Source organism: Empidonax traillii, unplaced genomic scaffold, assembly GCF_003031625.1.
Source record: "Empidonax traillii isolate 1590-97213 ecotype Southwest subspecies unplaced genomic scaffold, ASM303162v1 scaffold1:size7828297, whole genome shotgun sequence".
Lineage (NCBI taxonomy): Eukaryota > Metazoa > Chordata > Aves > Passeriformes > Tyrannidae > Empidonax > Empidonax traillii.
In genome coordinates, this window is record NW_020955194.1 from 1,584,600 (window position 1) to 1,601,093 (window position 16,494).

At 43.7% G+C, this 16,494-nt stretch overlaps 1 protein-coding gene and 1 long non-coding RNA gene across 2 annotated transcripts in view; one reads left to right on the top strand and one right to left on the bottom strand.

Moving 5' to 3' along the window:
* Positions 1–696: 696 nt before the first annotated feature.
* LOC114056454 lies at positions 697–7,336 on the bottom strand. Its single transcript, XR_003571011.1, has 2 exons — positions 7,247–7,336; positions 697–847 (listed from the first exon to the last, which is right to left on the bottom strand). It is a non-coding gene; the product is annotated as an uncharacterized LOC114056454 (long non-coding RNA).
* A 1,695-nt stretch (positions 7,337–9,031) lies between these two features.
* EFHC2 (EF-hand domain containing 2) overlaps positions 9,032–16,494 on the top strand; it is a 58,422-nt gene continuing 50,959 nt past the window's right edge. Inside the window, exon 1 of the mRNA XM_027881583.1 lies at positions 9,032–9,120. Coding sequence (XP_027737384.1) covers positions 9,079–9,120 — 42 coding nt within the window. The 5' untranslated portion in view covers positions 9,032–9,078. The remainder of the gene's footprint in view (positions 9,121–16,494) is intronic.

Consider the following 16,494-nt stretch of genomic DNA (forward strand, 5'->3'; position numbering starts at 1 on the left):
GATGTCCTTCCTTCACTGTCTGAGGCTTACAAATCCTGTAAATCTCTCACCAAGATTGTTCTCCACCTTCACACTCCCCAGCTGCTTCTCTCCCATGGTAGGAACTCCAGGACTCCAGGATCACCACCTGGGAAGCTGCTTTCTGTATTGCTGCCTGAAAAATGCCAGTGACACTTGCTGAGCGGGCTGTGCCCTAGTTTATCTTGTTCTTTAGAACTATGGGAGTAATTAAAGACCCTCCCCCAAACCAATCAACCCTGGCTTTGTTTGAATTATTCTGCTATCTGCTCAAGAAAGACCCTCATCTATCTGAGTTTCTTGGCTGGGGGAAAGAAGAAGAATGTAATGGATGCGATTTTGTTACCGCATTATTCCCTGCTGCTATTTAGAGATTGGGTTTGTCTCGCTCTACACTCCTTGTCTGAGAAGAAATGTGTGTATCTGCTTTTCCCTCGCCAGTTCATATTTCTCCAGTTCACTGCTTTCCACTCCTTCCTCCTGTACACAGCCTCATGCAGACTCTGCAGAGCATCCTGGTGGGAGGGGAAAGGGCAGAGCTGTGGCAGTCGCTGAACCTTCCCTGCCTGTGAGACATGAGAGCTGCGCAGAGAAGGCAAGACCTCCAAGGGGGATGACTTCACCTTTCCAAAAAGTCACATAAATTAGGCAGTACGGCTTTGCCCAAACCAGCAGCCATGACTGGACTATCAGGACCACTTTATTTCTCATTTCTTTAATAGGCAGCTTTTCTTCTTGAACACAGACAGCTTAAAATTTGATGCTGAGACCACACTGGATCACTCAGTTCAGTCTGATTTGATCTTGTCATCTTCTCTATGAACTGTCCCTACAATTTGAGACAGAAACATCATAGCTACATTAAATACCAATAAAATTATGTGCAAATACAAAGATTAACTCATTCTAACTTGATTTTTCACAGCGTGATCCCGTCCTCCTCATCCACATAAAAATTATTCAGCCGCAAAAGGCCCTTGAGCATAACATGACATTTACAGCATCTCTGACTATTTCTTGTTTATTTCTCATAAATTTCCTTTGGTAATAACTCAGGAACACTCTTACAGCATACACATAGGTTACATGATTATCTCATATTTTATACAACACACGTTAAAGTAATTAATTTTCCCTGGCAAATGTCATACCATTTAGTTCATCGTTAGGAGCCAAATATTTGTGCAACCGTTTGTTACAAATATATGCACAACCACAGAGCATTTCAGCTGCCTGGTATTTATTAAGTGTAATTTAAAGGGACGCTGTCGAGGTTGTTACAGTCTCAACTCTCACGGTAGTTTTTGTACCAGTTCCCTTAAATATTCCCTTAAGTATCTGACCTCAACTCCTTTATTTAATTGTCAACTAACCTCTCTACAGCATTTATCACACAAAAACAAATATGGTGTGGAACATGCTAATGACCAGCTAATGTAGTGCCCTGGCATGGCAGAAGGGTTTCATCTCTCACTTAAACCTTCTTTATTCTTTAATTGACAAGATCTGGAGTTTGTCCCATCTTTAGGTAGAAACATAGAAAAACAGGTACCTCCTTCATAAAAAGGATTGATTTTAATCACAAGTTCAAAATGAACTTTGGGTGAAGACATTCCTTTCTTTGCTAACACAGGTTGCCTCCAAAGAAAGACAAAACCCTGTCAGGACAGCAGCTCTAATTCCAAAGGATGGAAGGCAATATAGCCATGAAGCACCAGGAGCAGTTGCCTTGAAAAATACATTTTAAGGGCATGAAAACACCTCTGATAGATGGTGAAGTCTCCTTCTCCCATGCCCTAAATTAGGTCTTACCCATACTCCTCACACACTGATACAAAAGCCCTTCGAAGTACATTTAGAGAGAGGGAGAGCAGCGGTGGAGCCTTGCAGAGAGAAATTGTGCTCAGAAGCTCAGCAGGCTGAACCAGACGGCTCCATTCAAGTTAACAGCCCAATAAATCCTATTCCCCATGGATCACTTATTCTTCAGCACGTTCAATCAACAGGTTTGGAAAGGAGGACCCGACACTTTTCTCACTTATTTTGGCCTTCGACAGGAAAAGCATCAGTGGAGAAAAGAAGCAGAACTAAAGCGGTACAAGTGGGAATGAGAGGGGGCAGGAGGAAGCACAGACCTAGGAAAGCAGAAAGAAAGGAGAAAGAAATATTGAGAAGACACAGCAGAGCAACAGCAGAGATGAGAGTGACAGGGAACAGTGCAGCACCTTGGTGAGAGAGAGTTTTTTTAGGTTATTGTGCATAGATACCTTTATTCAAGGAAGACACGCTCGGGCGGGAGCAGGCAGAGGGAAAAGCAGAGCTGGGAGTTCAGAAGGAAGATGAACTATCACATAAGCAGTGTGCCAAAAAGTCTGGTTCTCTAAACTTGGCCCAAAGCTGAAAGGAGATGTGATTGCTATCTGCAGTTACGTAAGGAGGAGGCTTCGAACAGCAAAAAAGACACATTATTCAAAGGGCAGTGCCAAAACAAGGATCAAAAGGATCTGTTTCCCATGAATGCCTTTAGGCTGGAAGTCAGAATAAAGTCCTAATCAGCAAAGGGATTAGGTTTGGGGTAAACCTCGATTCCTAACTTATTCATAACTGATTGATTTCAGTCACTTTTGAGAAGCTGGTATTGACCAAGACTTTTGATCCAAACAGATGACCTAACTACCATTAAGACAGAGCTTGATTAAGAAACAGTTTCTGATGTGGTGCCTGCAATTGCCATGGCCTCTGTGATGGAGGGGGATTACTGTTCTGTTATTATTCTGGCAGGCTTCATCAGTTTTGAGACCACTACTTAGAAAACCCAAAATGCACTTGCTGCTTTGATATCTAATACTGCCTTAATTTTTTCCTATGGACAATGAGGTATCATATATTGAAGCAGAATGGATGAATTCTCAAAGCAGCTTTGATCTGTCCTAGATCCTCAAAGCAGCCTGCAAGAATAGCTTGAAAGCTTTTTATTTAAAGTAAGTGGTATTTTCTCCCCTCTCATTTTAATTGAAATAGATGCTGAAGGCAGGGGAAATTGTATTGTAAGCTTGATCGTAGAAAGCAAGTATACTTCTAAACCAGCCTTGATCAATAGCAGTTTCTGGTAATTGACTGTAATCTCTCTATCTATTTATTGCCATGGGAATTTTAAAAATTGTTGGGTGTTTTTTGTTGTTGTTGTTGTTGTTTTATCCATCAGCTGAAAAGATAAGCTTGAAAATGGAGGATGGGAAAAGAGGGAGGGATCGATCAGTCATGCAGCCTCATGGCGTATCCTCAAGGCAACTCGCAAGACTTGGAGAAACGCCGACAGAATTTTCCTAGGCACAAGGAAGAAGACTGGAAAGGCTGGTTGAACAGAGCCAGGGCTGGGGTTTTTCAGTGTCTTGAGGTGCCTCATCGGCTGGATGAGACACCTTTGACAACAGGCATGGAGAGTCAGGCTACTGGCAAATGACACCACTGCTGGAAAGGAGGGAAGGTGTATCAACATTTCTGTTGAACCAAACCCTTCAGTTTTGTCAGGAAGGCAGTGTGCGAGGAAAGTCAGGAAATGTTCGTGACATGGATGGGTTCAGTCCCATCAACCTCCCAGAAAGGTCAGGAGTAAAGGAGTTCAACTCCCCATCCTGCAGTGCCCGACACTGTCATTTTCCGACAGCAGCATTTTCCTGACATTCGTGGGGCTGTCCAGGGGTGGCTGCCCTGTCAGGCTGTGAGAGTCACTGTGCCTCTCTGCCACAGGAGTTTTGTGTTCCCCAGGGATTTGTCTTCACCCCAAAATAGGTGTTACCTGGAGGGAGGGAGGTGCAGGTGACGATAAAACTCGAGGCCTCAGCCGCGCTTTGACGCGGTTACGCTGCCGCCGAGTGCCGCGCTCGTACTTTCCTCCCATCAGTGTGTGAGTTGTGTTACTTATCATGAGTTTTTCCCACTCTTCCCAGCAACCACTGCATGCTGTATTAAATGTGTGCCTACAGTTAAATTGAAAAAAAAAAAAAAAATTAAAAATCTGCATTCTGCTTCTGAATTAAATTAGAGGCTCTTCTGTCAGGTTCACTTCACTAGCATGCCTGCATCTCAGATCAGCCCACATAAGGAGGGTGAAGAGGAACAGAACAGCTACTCTGTACTGCAGATCTCACTGAATATATGCAGCGGGGGCAACTCTGAGGTATCTACCAGGCCCGGAATATTTCGTTTTCCATGTCCTTTCCCAAGTGTGGGGGGACTTAGGAAAGCAGCCCCTCATATTCTCCCCGATTTCAAAGACAAGGAAGTCAGGCTGACTGCAAATATCCCTGAGAAGCTCACACCTTATGTAAATAAGAGCTGGCTATCAGATGAGTGGGAACTTCAAAACGCTTTAAACAGGCCCAGCACAGTGAAACACGCCCACCAGGCCTGTTCTGTGAGACAGCAAACTTCTCCCGTCAAGTTTCCAGATGAGTTTGTGATGGTGTGACGGGATGGGGACAGAAAGGGAGGAAACCCAGCCCTCTTCACGGCCCCCAGCACATAGGCTGTGCCAGGGAGGGTGCACCAGTAGGGGTACTACAGCTCCCACCCTCATCCCTCGCTTCTCCAAGAGCCATGGCAGCTCTGAGCAAGGTGACTGATGTGCAAACACGCCTCGTTAGGACAGGATGAATCGGAGTAATTGGCCATGGAAAGGTCATTCCAGCTAAGGAAACCCTCCAGTGAGACCTGACTGGATTTAACTACTCTTCTGTTCTCCTATCCCCTATGGCATCACTAGGAAAAAAAAATGTGACGGGCCATGAGCCATAGAAATTCACATTTTGCCTTCCTGGGGCAGTAGGGGCTGCAGGAATCCTGCACCAAGCACCTGTGTGGTACATGGCCAGCACAGACCTACAGCTGCCCAATTTCCCCCGTTTGAGTTGTGTGGATCACTCCACAGCTGCAGCCAAATACTGTGGTCTCAGCATTGTTTTCTGGCCACTGAATGAGTATGTTCGTGGTCTACATGCTCATTGACTGGTGAAATCAAAATGAATGAGGTAATAAAAGAAGTGGGAAAACATAAGGAATCAATATTTTTAAGGACTGCTCTGACTTTGGACAGCCCAGCCTTAACATGGTCTGTAAAACCACTCCCAAGGAAAGGATGAAGTCACAGGTATGACAGCAACAGAGATGTCTTCACAGACAAGTGACACTAAGTTATGCTGATTTCAGTCAAACTTCCCTGGTCTCTTCATCTTTCTAAACTTTCCTATTCTAGACAGACACAAGTTGGAAGTGGAAGACCTGGTCTTCCACTCAAACCAATGAACTAGCAAGCCTGGAGCCAACAGAATTTGGTCAGAGCAAAAAACAGAATTTAAAAAAAAATTGGACCTCTTTAAAAAGTTTTGCATTGCTCATTTACAGTTTGAAACCCCCTACTCATTTCAAGTTTGCTAGTTAAACTCAATCCCAATATAAAGAGACTAGAATTACTGTCTTTTTATCACAAAAATGGTGTTTTCCATATTTTTCCCAGCTTTAGTTTCCCCCCTGCTTTCTTCCTCCTTTGAACTGCACAGCTAATGCAGTCCTATGTACCTCCACCACTATCATCGGCAGAGTAGTCAGAAGACACAGTTAATTTACTACTGCCAGCTGCTTGCTGTTGTTGTCATTAACAATCTTCATTTAATAAAAAGCTTTTATCAAAATTGGTTTTCCTGGAGTACTTTTATTTTTCCCAGAAAAGGCATTAAAATTAATTTGTTTTCACTCGGTCTGTACTATTGAGTGAATACAGCAAGGAACAAAAAAGATAAACATGTGAGAGAAACCCCAAAGAGAAGGTAATGTAGAAAAAAGCAATTCTGTTCTAAAGTAGATTATACTCCTTTTTTCCACCCCCTTTGCTTTTCAAAGCCAAAAAATGATTGAAGACTGGTAGAAAACAGTGAATTGCAGCAGTGCTTTGGTGCAAAAGGGAGATGCTCCCCTTCTCCACAGCTCCCCATGGCTCCTTTACTGGGTGAGGCAGAGGTAATCCTGCGCAGAAAGATTTGACCTGAAAGTTAGGGACAATTCACAGGATTTTCTGCTGGAAATGCGCTGGACTCTTTGCTGGTGCTCTGCATTTCACTGACCTTCCTCCAGCAGTGATGCTCTTCCCTTTGCATGTTTTCAACCCAGAGCTTCTGCCCGTGCTACCTTGGAGCACCAGTTTATTATTGATATCACAAGGGCATTAAGATATTTCAACCACCCTGCTATGTAACGAGCCATGAAAACCTAACAGGACATTCCTTCCTTTCCTTCTTTTCCTTATTTTCCTTCTTTTCCTTCCTTTCCTTCTTTTCCTTCCTTTCCTTCCTTTCCTTCCTTTCCTTCCTTCCTTCCTTCCTTCCTTCCTTCCTTCCTTCCTTCCCTCCTTCCTTCCTTCCTTCCTTCCTTCCTTCCTTCCTTCCTTCCTTCCTTCCCTCCTTCCCTCCTTTCTTCCTTCCTCCCTTCCTCCCTCCCTTCCTTCCTTTCCCATTTCAAACCTCTGGCAAAAAAAACCCCAAAACAAACCCCAAACCAAAACCCAACCAAACAAAAAAAAACCCAAAGAATTTTCCTCTGAAATCGCAGGTTTTGAAATCAGAATATTTTTGGCTAAATACCAACTCAGAGAACTGGGAACTGTACAGGGAGTCCCTCTCAGGCTCATTCAGACTGAACACATCACCCATGCTGTTCCACGAGCCTCTGTTTCAGGGAGGAGGGATGATATGTTATGGGAATTTCATGGTCTGTTGCATCACAGAGTATGAAATATGGCATGGGAGATCCACTCCATCTATGAGAATAAGGACATTAAGCAAGTGAAGTACAGCTCCTCCGAGACAGTAGATCAGAACTGGAATATTTAGGTTTAAGCTGCTTTATCCATAAACTCATTTTTCTGTGAAAAGCAGTTCTAGTTAAAAAAAAATATATTAATGAACAGGAGGAACATAACATAGCACAGTTGCTGTTCTCTGGAGCTGGCTTTGGAAGCGATCTGGAATGCACCCTCCCTTATTAACAAGGAAAATGTTACTACCATTAAAGAAAGAAACAACCCTTCCCCCCTACAAGCCATCCGTGAGAAACTCTCGGTGTATTTTCTGTTTGAAATTTAAATTTGAGCATAATACCACCCACTTCACGAAATGAATGTGATTAAAATGACGGTTCCTCTTATCTTCAATTAAAATACATTTAAAATGTTTACCTTTCCGCACTAAATGCAAATGCTCAACACAGCACTTGGGAAACCAGAAGGTGGAAACCCACTGACCCAGTTTCAATGTCCCAGTGGACTAAAAAATGCAAAAAAAACCAAAGGAAAAGCTGTAAAAGCATCCCACACAACCCCCTCCCCCAAGCCCACGAGGGCCCCAGAGTAAAATGCGCTGTGTAACAGTCACAACACGAAAAACATTAAAAATTAATTGGTGCAGAAAGCCATAAATGAGGTGGGATTTGCCCCATCTGTGACCCCAGTTCCAGAGGCACTTGAGGGGGGGACCATGTCCAGTGAGGTCACTGCGCTTTACCACGTGGGAGAGAGCGAGGTGACAAGGCAAGGTTTTGGGACTGAGGCACGTTTTCACAAAATCACAGAACCACTTAGGTTGGAAAGGACCTCTGAGATCATCCAGTCCAACCTTTGACCCATCACCAGCTTGTCAACTAGACCACAGCACTAAGTGCCACATCCAGGCATTCCTCGAACATCTCCAGGGATGATGAATCCACCACATCCCTGGGCAGCCTCTTCCAGTGTTTAACAACCCTTCCTATGAAGAAATTACTCCTGATGTCCAACCTAAACCTCCCCACAGCTCGAGGCCATGTCCTCTTGTCCTATCCTTGATTACCCGGGGGAAGAGGCCAAACCCCCACCTCACCTCCCACCTCATTTCAGGCATGTGTGGAGAGCGACAAGGTCACCCCAGAGCCCCCTTTTCTCCAAATTTTGAGAGATTCCTGATGAAAACAGCCACGAACTGTGAAAAACTAAAGAAAACAGATTTAGCATGCATGTTGGATTTAGTATGTATTTAGCATTTAGTAAATAATAATGTATAAAAAATAATATATATAATATATATAAAACAATATACTATATATAACAATGTATAATAAATAATTCTTAGAATTTTAATGATAGTGTGTATAATATATAAAAAACATATTATTGTATATCATATAAAACAGTGATATATATTATATATTATTGTGTAACATATACAATAAATATGATAAAAATGTTACAGGTAATATGTGTTACAGATGTAGAATTTATACATACTATACTTACATATTATATAAAAAATACATTTCATATTTCATACAGAGTATATGAAATATATATTTATGCACTTATATAATACATATTTCATATATTTGTGCATATATGCATATATAAGTATATATATGAAAAATGTATAATATATAATACATAAAGTATATAATATATATTTAATATACATATAATATATAATAGATAATAGATAATGTATAATAGAAAATAGATAATAGATAATGTATATTATATAATATATATAATTATTATATATAATTATTATATGTAATAGAATACTATATTGCATCTATTATAATTATATTATCTATAATACAATATTATAATTAATTTTATATATTATATATTATTTATTATATATAACATATTTATATATTATAGATCTATAATATATATTTTTATATGTGTATATATTTTATATATAGATATATTATATGCACAAATAAACAAAAATATTTTATATATTATAGGATGTATTTAGTTCTAGTTCACCCCCAAGGGTCGCTAACCGTGACTCGCCTTCCCCTCCCCGTTGTGGGCTCCCCCTGCACTCCCTCGGCTCCTCAGGAGGAGGGCGGGAGGGCACTGCCCCCTCCATCCCTCCATCTCTCCATCCCTCCATCCCCGCCGTATCCCGGGGATCGGACCGGGACCAGCCCCGCGCCCCGTGACGTCACTCCCACCGTGACGTCACGGCCCGTATCCCGGCAGCGGCGCCCGGGGCGGGTGGGGCGGCCATGGCGCTGCCGCTCCTGCCCGGCTTCTCCTTCCGCCGCAACGTGAGTGACACCCAGGGCAGCCCCTTCCCCGCCTGCCCGCACGGCCCCGCCGCCCCCCCTGCCGCGGGGGCGCTGCCGGAGGCGGCCCCGGCCATGGCGAGGCCTCTCCCCGTGTCCCGGCCCGGCAGGTGCCCCCGGGCCCGGTGCGGATGCTGTGCGGCAGCACGGAAGGGTCTCGGCCTTAAGCGGCGCCAGGGGATGGGGTTTAGCTTGGATATCAGGAAGAATTTCTTCACGGAAAGGGTGATTAGACGTTGGAAGTGACCGCCCAGGGAGGTGGTGGAGTTGCCATCCCTGGACGTGTTTAAGGGAAGACTGGATGTGGCACTCAGTGACATGGTCTGGTTGAGGAGCAGAGCTGGGGGTGTTTAACCTGGAGAAAAGGGGTGACCTCATCACTCTCTACAACCACCTGAGAGGAGGTTGGTAGGTAGGTGGGCAGCCAGGTGGGGCCTCTTCTCCCAGGCAGACAGCGACAGGACAAGAGGACACAGTCTTAAGCTGGGCCAGGGCGGGTTTAGATTGGACATCAGGGAGAATTACCTCACATAAAGGGTGATTAGAAGTTGGAATGGGCTGCCCATGAAGGTGGTAGAGTCGTTGTCCTTGAAGTGGTTAAGGAAAGGTTTGGACCTGGCACTCAGTGACATGGTCTAGTTGAGATGGTGGTGAGTAGTCATGGATTGGACTTGATGATCTCGATTTCCAACCTAATAGATTCTGTGATCTGGCAGCTGCTGTGGGGCTGTTGGATCTCTTGTTCGATCTCTGGCAGAGCAAAACGGGGAGAGACACATACTTTCTATATGAAGGAAAAATTCTTTGCAGAATGTGGTGATGCCAGAGATGGTGATGTGGTGTTTCAATACTGTTAGTGCCAATAGCAGGCTGAATAGATAATATGGTGTTTTTATCATAGCAAACAAAATGCTGTGTCCTGTGAGGAGCAGCTGAGGGAGCTGGGGGTGTTCAGCCTGGAGAAGAGGAGGCTCAGGGATGACCTTATCACTCCCCACAACTCAGTCAAAGGAGTTTGGAGCCAGATAGGCTTAGCCTCTTCTCCCAGTCAACCAGTGACAGGATGAGAGGACACAGTCTTAAGCTGGGCCAGGGAAGGCTTAGGTTGGACATCAGGAAGAATTTCTTCACAGAACGGGTGATTAAACATTGGAATGGGCTGCCCGGGGAAGTGATGGCATCACCGTCCCTGGATGTGTTTAAGGAAGGACTGGACGTGTCACTCAGTGCCGTGGTCTGATTGACAAGGTGGTGATTGGTCGAAGGTTGGACTTCTTGATCTCAGAGGTCTTTCCCAACCTAATTAATTGATTGTGTCATTCTGTGTTCTGGCAGCTGCTGTGGGGCAGTTTGAGCTCTTTTTACATCTCCAACAGCAAACCAGGGAGAGACAGGTATCCTCTGCATAAGCCAAAGTCTTTGCAGAGCAGGGGAATGCCATGGATGCAAACACAGTGTTTCACAGTTGCCAATGCTATTAATACCAATGGCAGGCTGAATAGATAAGATGGTATTTTTAGCCTAGCAAACAAAAGAGAAGGCTGCCATCACTACTTCAAACTTGTTCATCAAGGATAGCTAGAAATTTGCTGAACACAATCTGTACTGTGAAGCAGTGCAGGGAATAAAGGGAGGATTCATGCACAGCACTGTAGTTGGTGCTTTCAGGAGGCAAATTAAACTGCAGACTTTCTTTCTGAATTCTCAGTCTCTCTTGCTGAACTGGAATTTGTATTGTAAAGAGTTGGTTGTGTGTATAACACTTGAGGTGGTTGCTAAGCACACCCATCAGCAACACTGAAATAGGTGTGTGCCACTGGTGCCTGCTGGGTGGAAGCAGCTCAGTGTTATCTGTGACTTTAGTGGTCTCCAAATTTCAATTTCACTTAAATGATTTAATTTAACTTTACATGCTTGGGAAGAGTTACATTATAGAGAGTGTTGGACACCCCCTGTTGAAGTGCACACAGTGAGTATGTTATGAGAACTAAAGGTGTGAAAGCTGTCATAATTTCCACAAGACAGCATTGTAAAACCATGGTTGTACCCTTTTTAGGGCTCCAGATTGCTCTTTTTGTCAGTCCTCGAGACAGTGGACTTAATAATTATAACTAACCTTTATTGAAAAGCATCTCTGATCTCCACTTAGTTGTTGTTGGCTGTTAGATTTAATTTTATTTTCATATAGCTCCATGAATGAGAGGCTGAGAAGAGCATATAAAGGGGAAAAAAGTGTCACTGCTACAGATAAATTTAAAAAAGGAAGAAAGTATTTTCACCTGTTAGGACTCTGAGCATCACTGTCAGTGTCTCTTACTGGGCTAAAAAAACAGTGGCAGAGCATTCCTTGAAGAAGGACTCATAGAGGACAAGGGATTGCTGTTCCTGTCAGCCCTTGGTTTATAATTATGGGTATTAATTCCAATGTTCAAGTTACTTGTACAATCCTCTTTTTTCTGCCCCTGATGCTTCCACCTGCCTTATCTACAGGCCCAGGGGAGGCAGCAGAAGGGAAGCACATGCGTGTTCTGTCTGCCTTGGATGTGTTTAATAAGGTGGCTGAGCTGCCTCCGAATAATCAGGGCTTTAAGGCAACGAGGGCCACATAGTCTGACTCCAAGGCATTGGGATGACAGTGACAAATGGGGAGTGAGAAATCTTTTCACAGCACTTAGTTCTCTGGATCTGAGAGCCTGTGGCCTTTGTATTACCCTCCATTATGATCATTATTACTTCTAGCTTGCTTTACTGGGAATGCTGAATTCTTCTCCAGCCAGGAGCAGAGTTGCTTCCTCTCCAACCAGGAGTGAGGGCAGCGAGGCCAGGCAGCTCTGAGCTGCCCGTGGTGCTGGCACAGTGAAAGGCAGCACCTTCTGCCTGGTTTTTCCCATTTTTCCCTCCCTTAACTGCAAGTGACAGGTGCCCAGTTCAGCAACACCCCCGAGAGCGATGCTGCCACTGTGTTCCCGTGCAGCTGGGGCAAAATCTTGCTGCTTGGGCATCCCAGCTGGTGATGAAACTGGAGGGAAACGCAGGGAGGTGATAGGTGCTTCTAAAACTGATGGAGTGGTTCCTATGGGAACGTAAGATAATGTTTCCTTTGTGCCAAACAAAGAGCAGGGATGAAAGTGACAGGCACAGCCCAAGCAGTGCCACATTTGATGGTTGGCTCGATGACCTGGAGAAAAACGACAGCAGAAGGTGTCAGGAGCATAAAATATCTCATGTCTGCAAAGAGAGAGAAAGGAACCACCTCTATTTTTTCAAATATCTTTAAAATCAAAATTACAGTATTTTGTAATTTTGTGTACACATAAGTCCATCCATCAATTAAACACCCTTGAGCTCTTTTTAAAACTCCTGTTCCTTTCCCCTTTGCTGAGGCTGGGAAGGTCAGTGTTGGGAGTGCCCCTGTCTGGTGCTCCTCTGTCATGGCAAATGCCTTAGACAAATGCCCTTGTTGGCCTGGCAGTGGCAGGGCGTGGTACTTACACAACATTTATCACCTCGTTGCATTAAAAAGTTTATTAATTTCTTTATTTTCTCAAACAGTAACATGTGGGTTACTCACTTGGAAATTTCTACCTGTTGCATCCCATTGAAAAAGGGAATTCCTCAGTTCTTTTCTTTTGTACCTGCTTTTGAAGCCAACGTTTAAAAGCCACAGGGAGACCTTGGTACTGTGGCTTCTGCCTGCAGAGCCCAACTGGTATTGAAATTGTGCAGTGATGACATTTTCAGCTTTGTCCATACAAGTTCTATGTGTGTTGCCTCTTTGCTGGGATAGGTCTTGGTAACCATGTTTAATTCTGCATTCAGTGGAAAGGCAGCATGTGATAGGTTTACTCTGTTACTGCAAGAGAAAGTTTGTGCACTTGGAGCCTGGACCATGTTAGGGATGACACTGGTTACAACACAAGTACTAACTTTGTTAGTGTTCCTGGTCTGCCTCCCATTCTCAAGGGCAGCTGCTCCTTTTGATTCCAGATTGATGTCCTTGCCTTATGTCAGCAGCCAGTGGAGAGGACCACATATTCACATGGGTCAGCTTCGCTAAGTGCTGACTGACCAGTGTGTTTTCTTGCCTGAGGTTTGAAGTCCCTCTCAGAGAGAGAATTCCGTGCATCAATTCTGCATGGCATTTCTTAGAGAATCAGCCAGTAAGTTTATAGATCTCAGGGGAAAATACATCCTTGAAAATACCAGTTTCTGTTGCAAACTTCAGTGGCACAGCAGAGATTCCACTTCTTCCTTGCTTATTGCAGGAGTTTGGAATTGCTCAACTGTGCTGCTGTCGCTGTCTCTGTGTTTCCTGGCTTAAGTATTTTCTGCTGCTCTGTTATCATTGGCACCAAAAAGGGGCATAGTTTTCCTTGACAGAACATTTGCAAACTTCTTTATAAGTAATCTTGTTTGCTCACAACCCCCAGGCCCAAATCTTCCAGTCGCTGCTCCTCATGGTTTCATTTTGGATTCTTTACTTTACCCATCTACTGTCTTCTCTCGGGCTGTACCGGTTCAGGCAGTAAGAGCAAGCCAGTAGAATCACAGGTTGGTTTGACTTGGAAGAGACCTTTGAAGATCCTCCAGTCCAACCCCCTGCCAGGAGCAGGGTCATATCCAACAAGATCAGGTTGCTCAGAGTCTTGTCCAATCTGACCTTGGATGTTTCCAGGAATGGGGAATCCACCACCTTTCTGGTCAACCTGTTCCAGTGTTTCACCATCCTCACTGTAAAATGTTTCTTTCTCATATCTGACCTAAATTAGCCCTCTTTTATTTTAAAACTATACCCCTTGTCCTATTTCAACAGGCCCTGCTAAAAAGCCTGTCCCCATCTTTCTTAGAATCCCCTGTTAAGTATTGAAAGGCCAAAATAAGGTCTCCCTGGAGCCTTCCCTTCTCCAGGCTGAACAACCCCAGCTGTCTCAGCCTGTCCTTATAGGAGAGGTGTCCATCCTTCTCATCATTCCTGTGGCCTTGTTCTGGACCTGCTCCAAAAGATCCACGTCTTTCCTGTGCTCACCCAGGCTGTTAGTGTTGATGCACCTTGATCTGTGATGTTTTAGAAGGGCACCAGAGTTGCTGGGTCTTAACGTGTTCCTCTGGCAGTGCCACTTAACCTCTGAACGTCCTGAGGCCTCTGCAACAAGGCAGAGACGATAGAAGAGTTTAAAATCCATATTTGAGCAGCACAGTGGGCAGCATTTGCATTTATCTCCATTGCTCCGTTATCTCCATTTATCTCCTAATCAGGAGACTCTCTCACCAGCCTAGAACAGTTCAGAAGTGCCACAGTTCATCCTGATCCAGGATTTGAGCAGGGCATGCACAGTGGGAATTAAAAATAGATATGAGGTAGAGAACTGGGCTGCTACCAGTGACTTCTGCCACAACTCCTTGTGGGACTGGGTTGAAAACATGTGGCTCCTGGGACAGGGTGTGCCACTGAGGGCTCCCCCATCACTGCAGACATTTCCAGGTGTGTTTGGTTCGGCTGGAATGTGCAGCTCCCTGATGAGTTTGCTGTTACTGTTACAGAGCAGGATGGAGCGAGCACAAGACAGCTTTCCCCAGGGACTGCAGTGGCTGAGTTTGCAAAGCCAGAGCTGCAGTCAGAGAACCCTGACCTTTGCATTAGTCACTATTGAATGTATCCTCGATATTTTTCAGGCTCACTGCACAGAAAATGTCCAGCTTTGTTCAGCAGATCTACAGCCTGCTCAGTGTAGCTGCATTAGCACAGCAGACACAGTCAAGCTTTTCCCTGCACTCTAAAAGATTTCTTTTAGAAGTCATTTTATATTACTGTGGAGGTAACATGATCTGTCACTATTTTAGGCTGGATATGGTCTGAGTTCATTAGCTGAAGTTTCCCAAATGTAATTTTTCTCTTTTGTGATCTTCAATTATAATTACTCTTCTTAAACTTTCTATTTTTATTGTTGTTTGGGGTTTTTTTAAAGAAATAACTGTACAGAACTTCTAGAAGAGATTGTTTTGCCTATGGATTTGGGTGCTTTTTTGGAGCAGGAGATTATAAGTAATTCTTTGATTAGGATTTTAAAATAAGCTTTCTGTCAAACCCTAAAAAATTACAAGAATGCCATAAAAGATTCTTAACAGAACTGAAGCTGTTTGGCCATGGTTTTTTCATATCTAATTGTGAAGGATGTTGTGATTTTAGCCCTAAATTCTGGAAATTGGCAGCAGGACCAAACCTGGATAACTGATGAACACTTTACCACACTGTAGCTTGCTAAAACCCAGAAACATTTTAACAGCAGATGCTTCTAGAAGAAGCTCTGGGGACATGAAGAGCTTTCTTTCCTTTGCTGAGGAAAACTCACCCTGCTTTTCTATCTGGCCCTTTCTCCCTAACTCAAGCTTTGGTAAGAGGGGGAAAATAATTAAATACTTGCTGTGCCAGCAAGTGAATCTGTTCTATAGCACCTTCAGTATAAATCAGGTGTTCTTGCCTAGAAACTTCCCTTTAAAAACTCAGCTTGACTTTAGTTATTCTACATTTGAACTGATGAAAGCAGGAATCTCCCTTCCTTTCTGACTTCTCCCCAACTCTTCATCAGCTTACTGAGGAGCAAAGCTATTGCAAAAAAAAAAAAAAAAAAAAAAAAAGAAGAAAGGGCAGTTGAGAAGCACCCAAAGGAGAGGGAGGAAACCATCCCAGGTGCAGATGGGTTACAAAGCAGGTGCCAGCCCCTGTCAGTGCCTGTCTGTTCCAGATTCAGGTACCAGGAGAGCACCTGTACTCACTTCCTGAGGAAGGGGTGAAAGGACCACATGAGTGATGTTTAAATGTCAATGCTGACACTGCAGGCTGAGATGTGACATTTTATATATCCGAGCACAAAAAGCTGTGCTGATGTGAAATGTTTTATTTTGGGCATCATTCCTGCAAACGTACAATTCTTTTTTTCAGTCTGGTTAAATTCCTGGCTTGAGCAATGCTCTGTGGTAAGTCAGTACACAAGCTTTTCCTTGTATTGATTTTTCTCTTTTACTCAGAACCCTTGTTCTTGAGTTATTTGGTGCAGGAGTACTTGTTTTCCCCCTTTGTATTGTTCTTTAAACTATGCTACTTGTCATGTGCCCTTTTATTCACCTTTGTTCAAAACATTGCTTACCTTTTAAATATCTTTTTTTGGGGACGTGCTTCCATACCCCTGATTGTTTCTGTCCTCAGAATGTGAACCTTATCTCATTTTGCAGTGACTATTTCAAAGGCTAGCTCAGCTTCTTTTAACCTAAGCAAGGTATGGCCATTGATTATTATGGTATTAAAAATACTAATTCGTAAAAATAGTAAGTATTCTTTTTCATACCACCGTCCTTGCA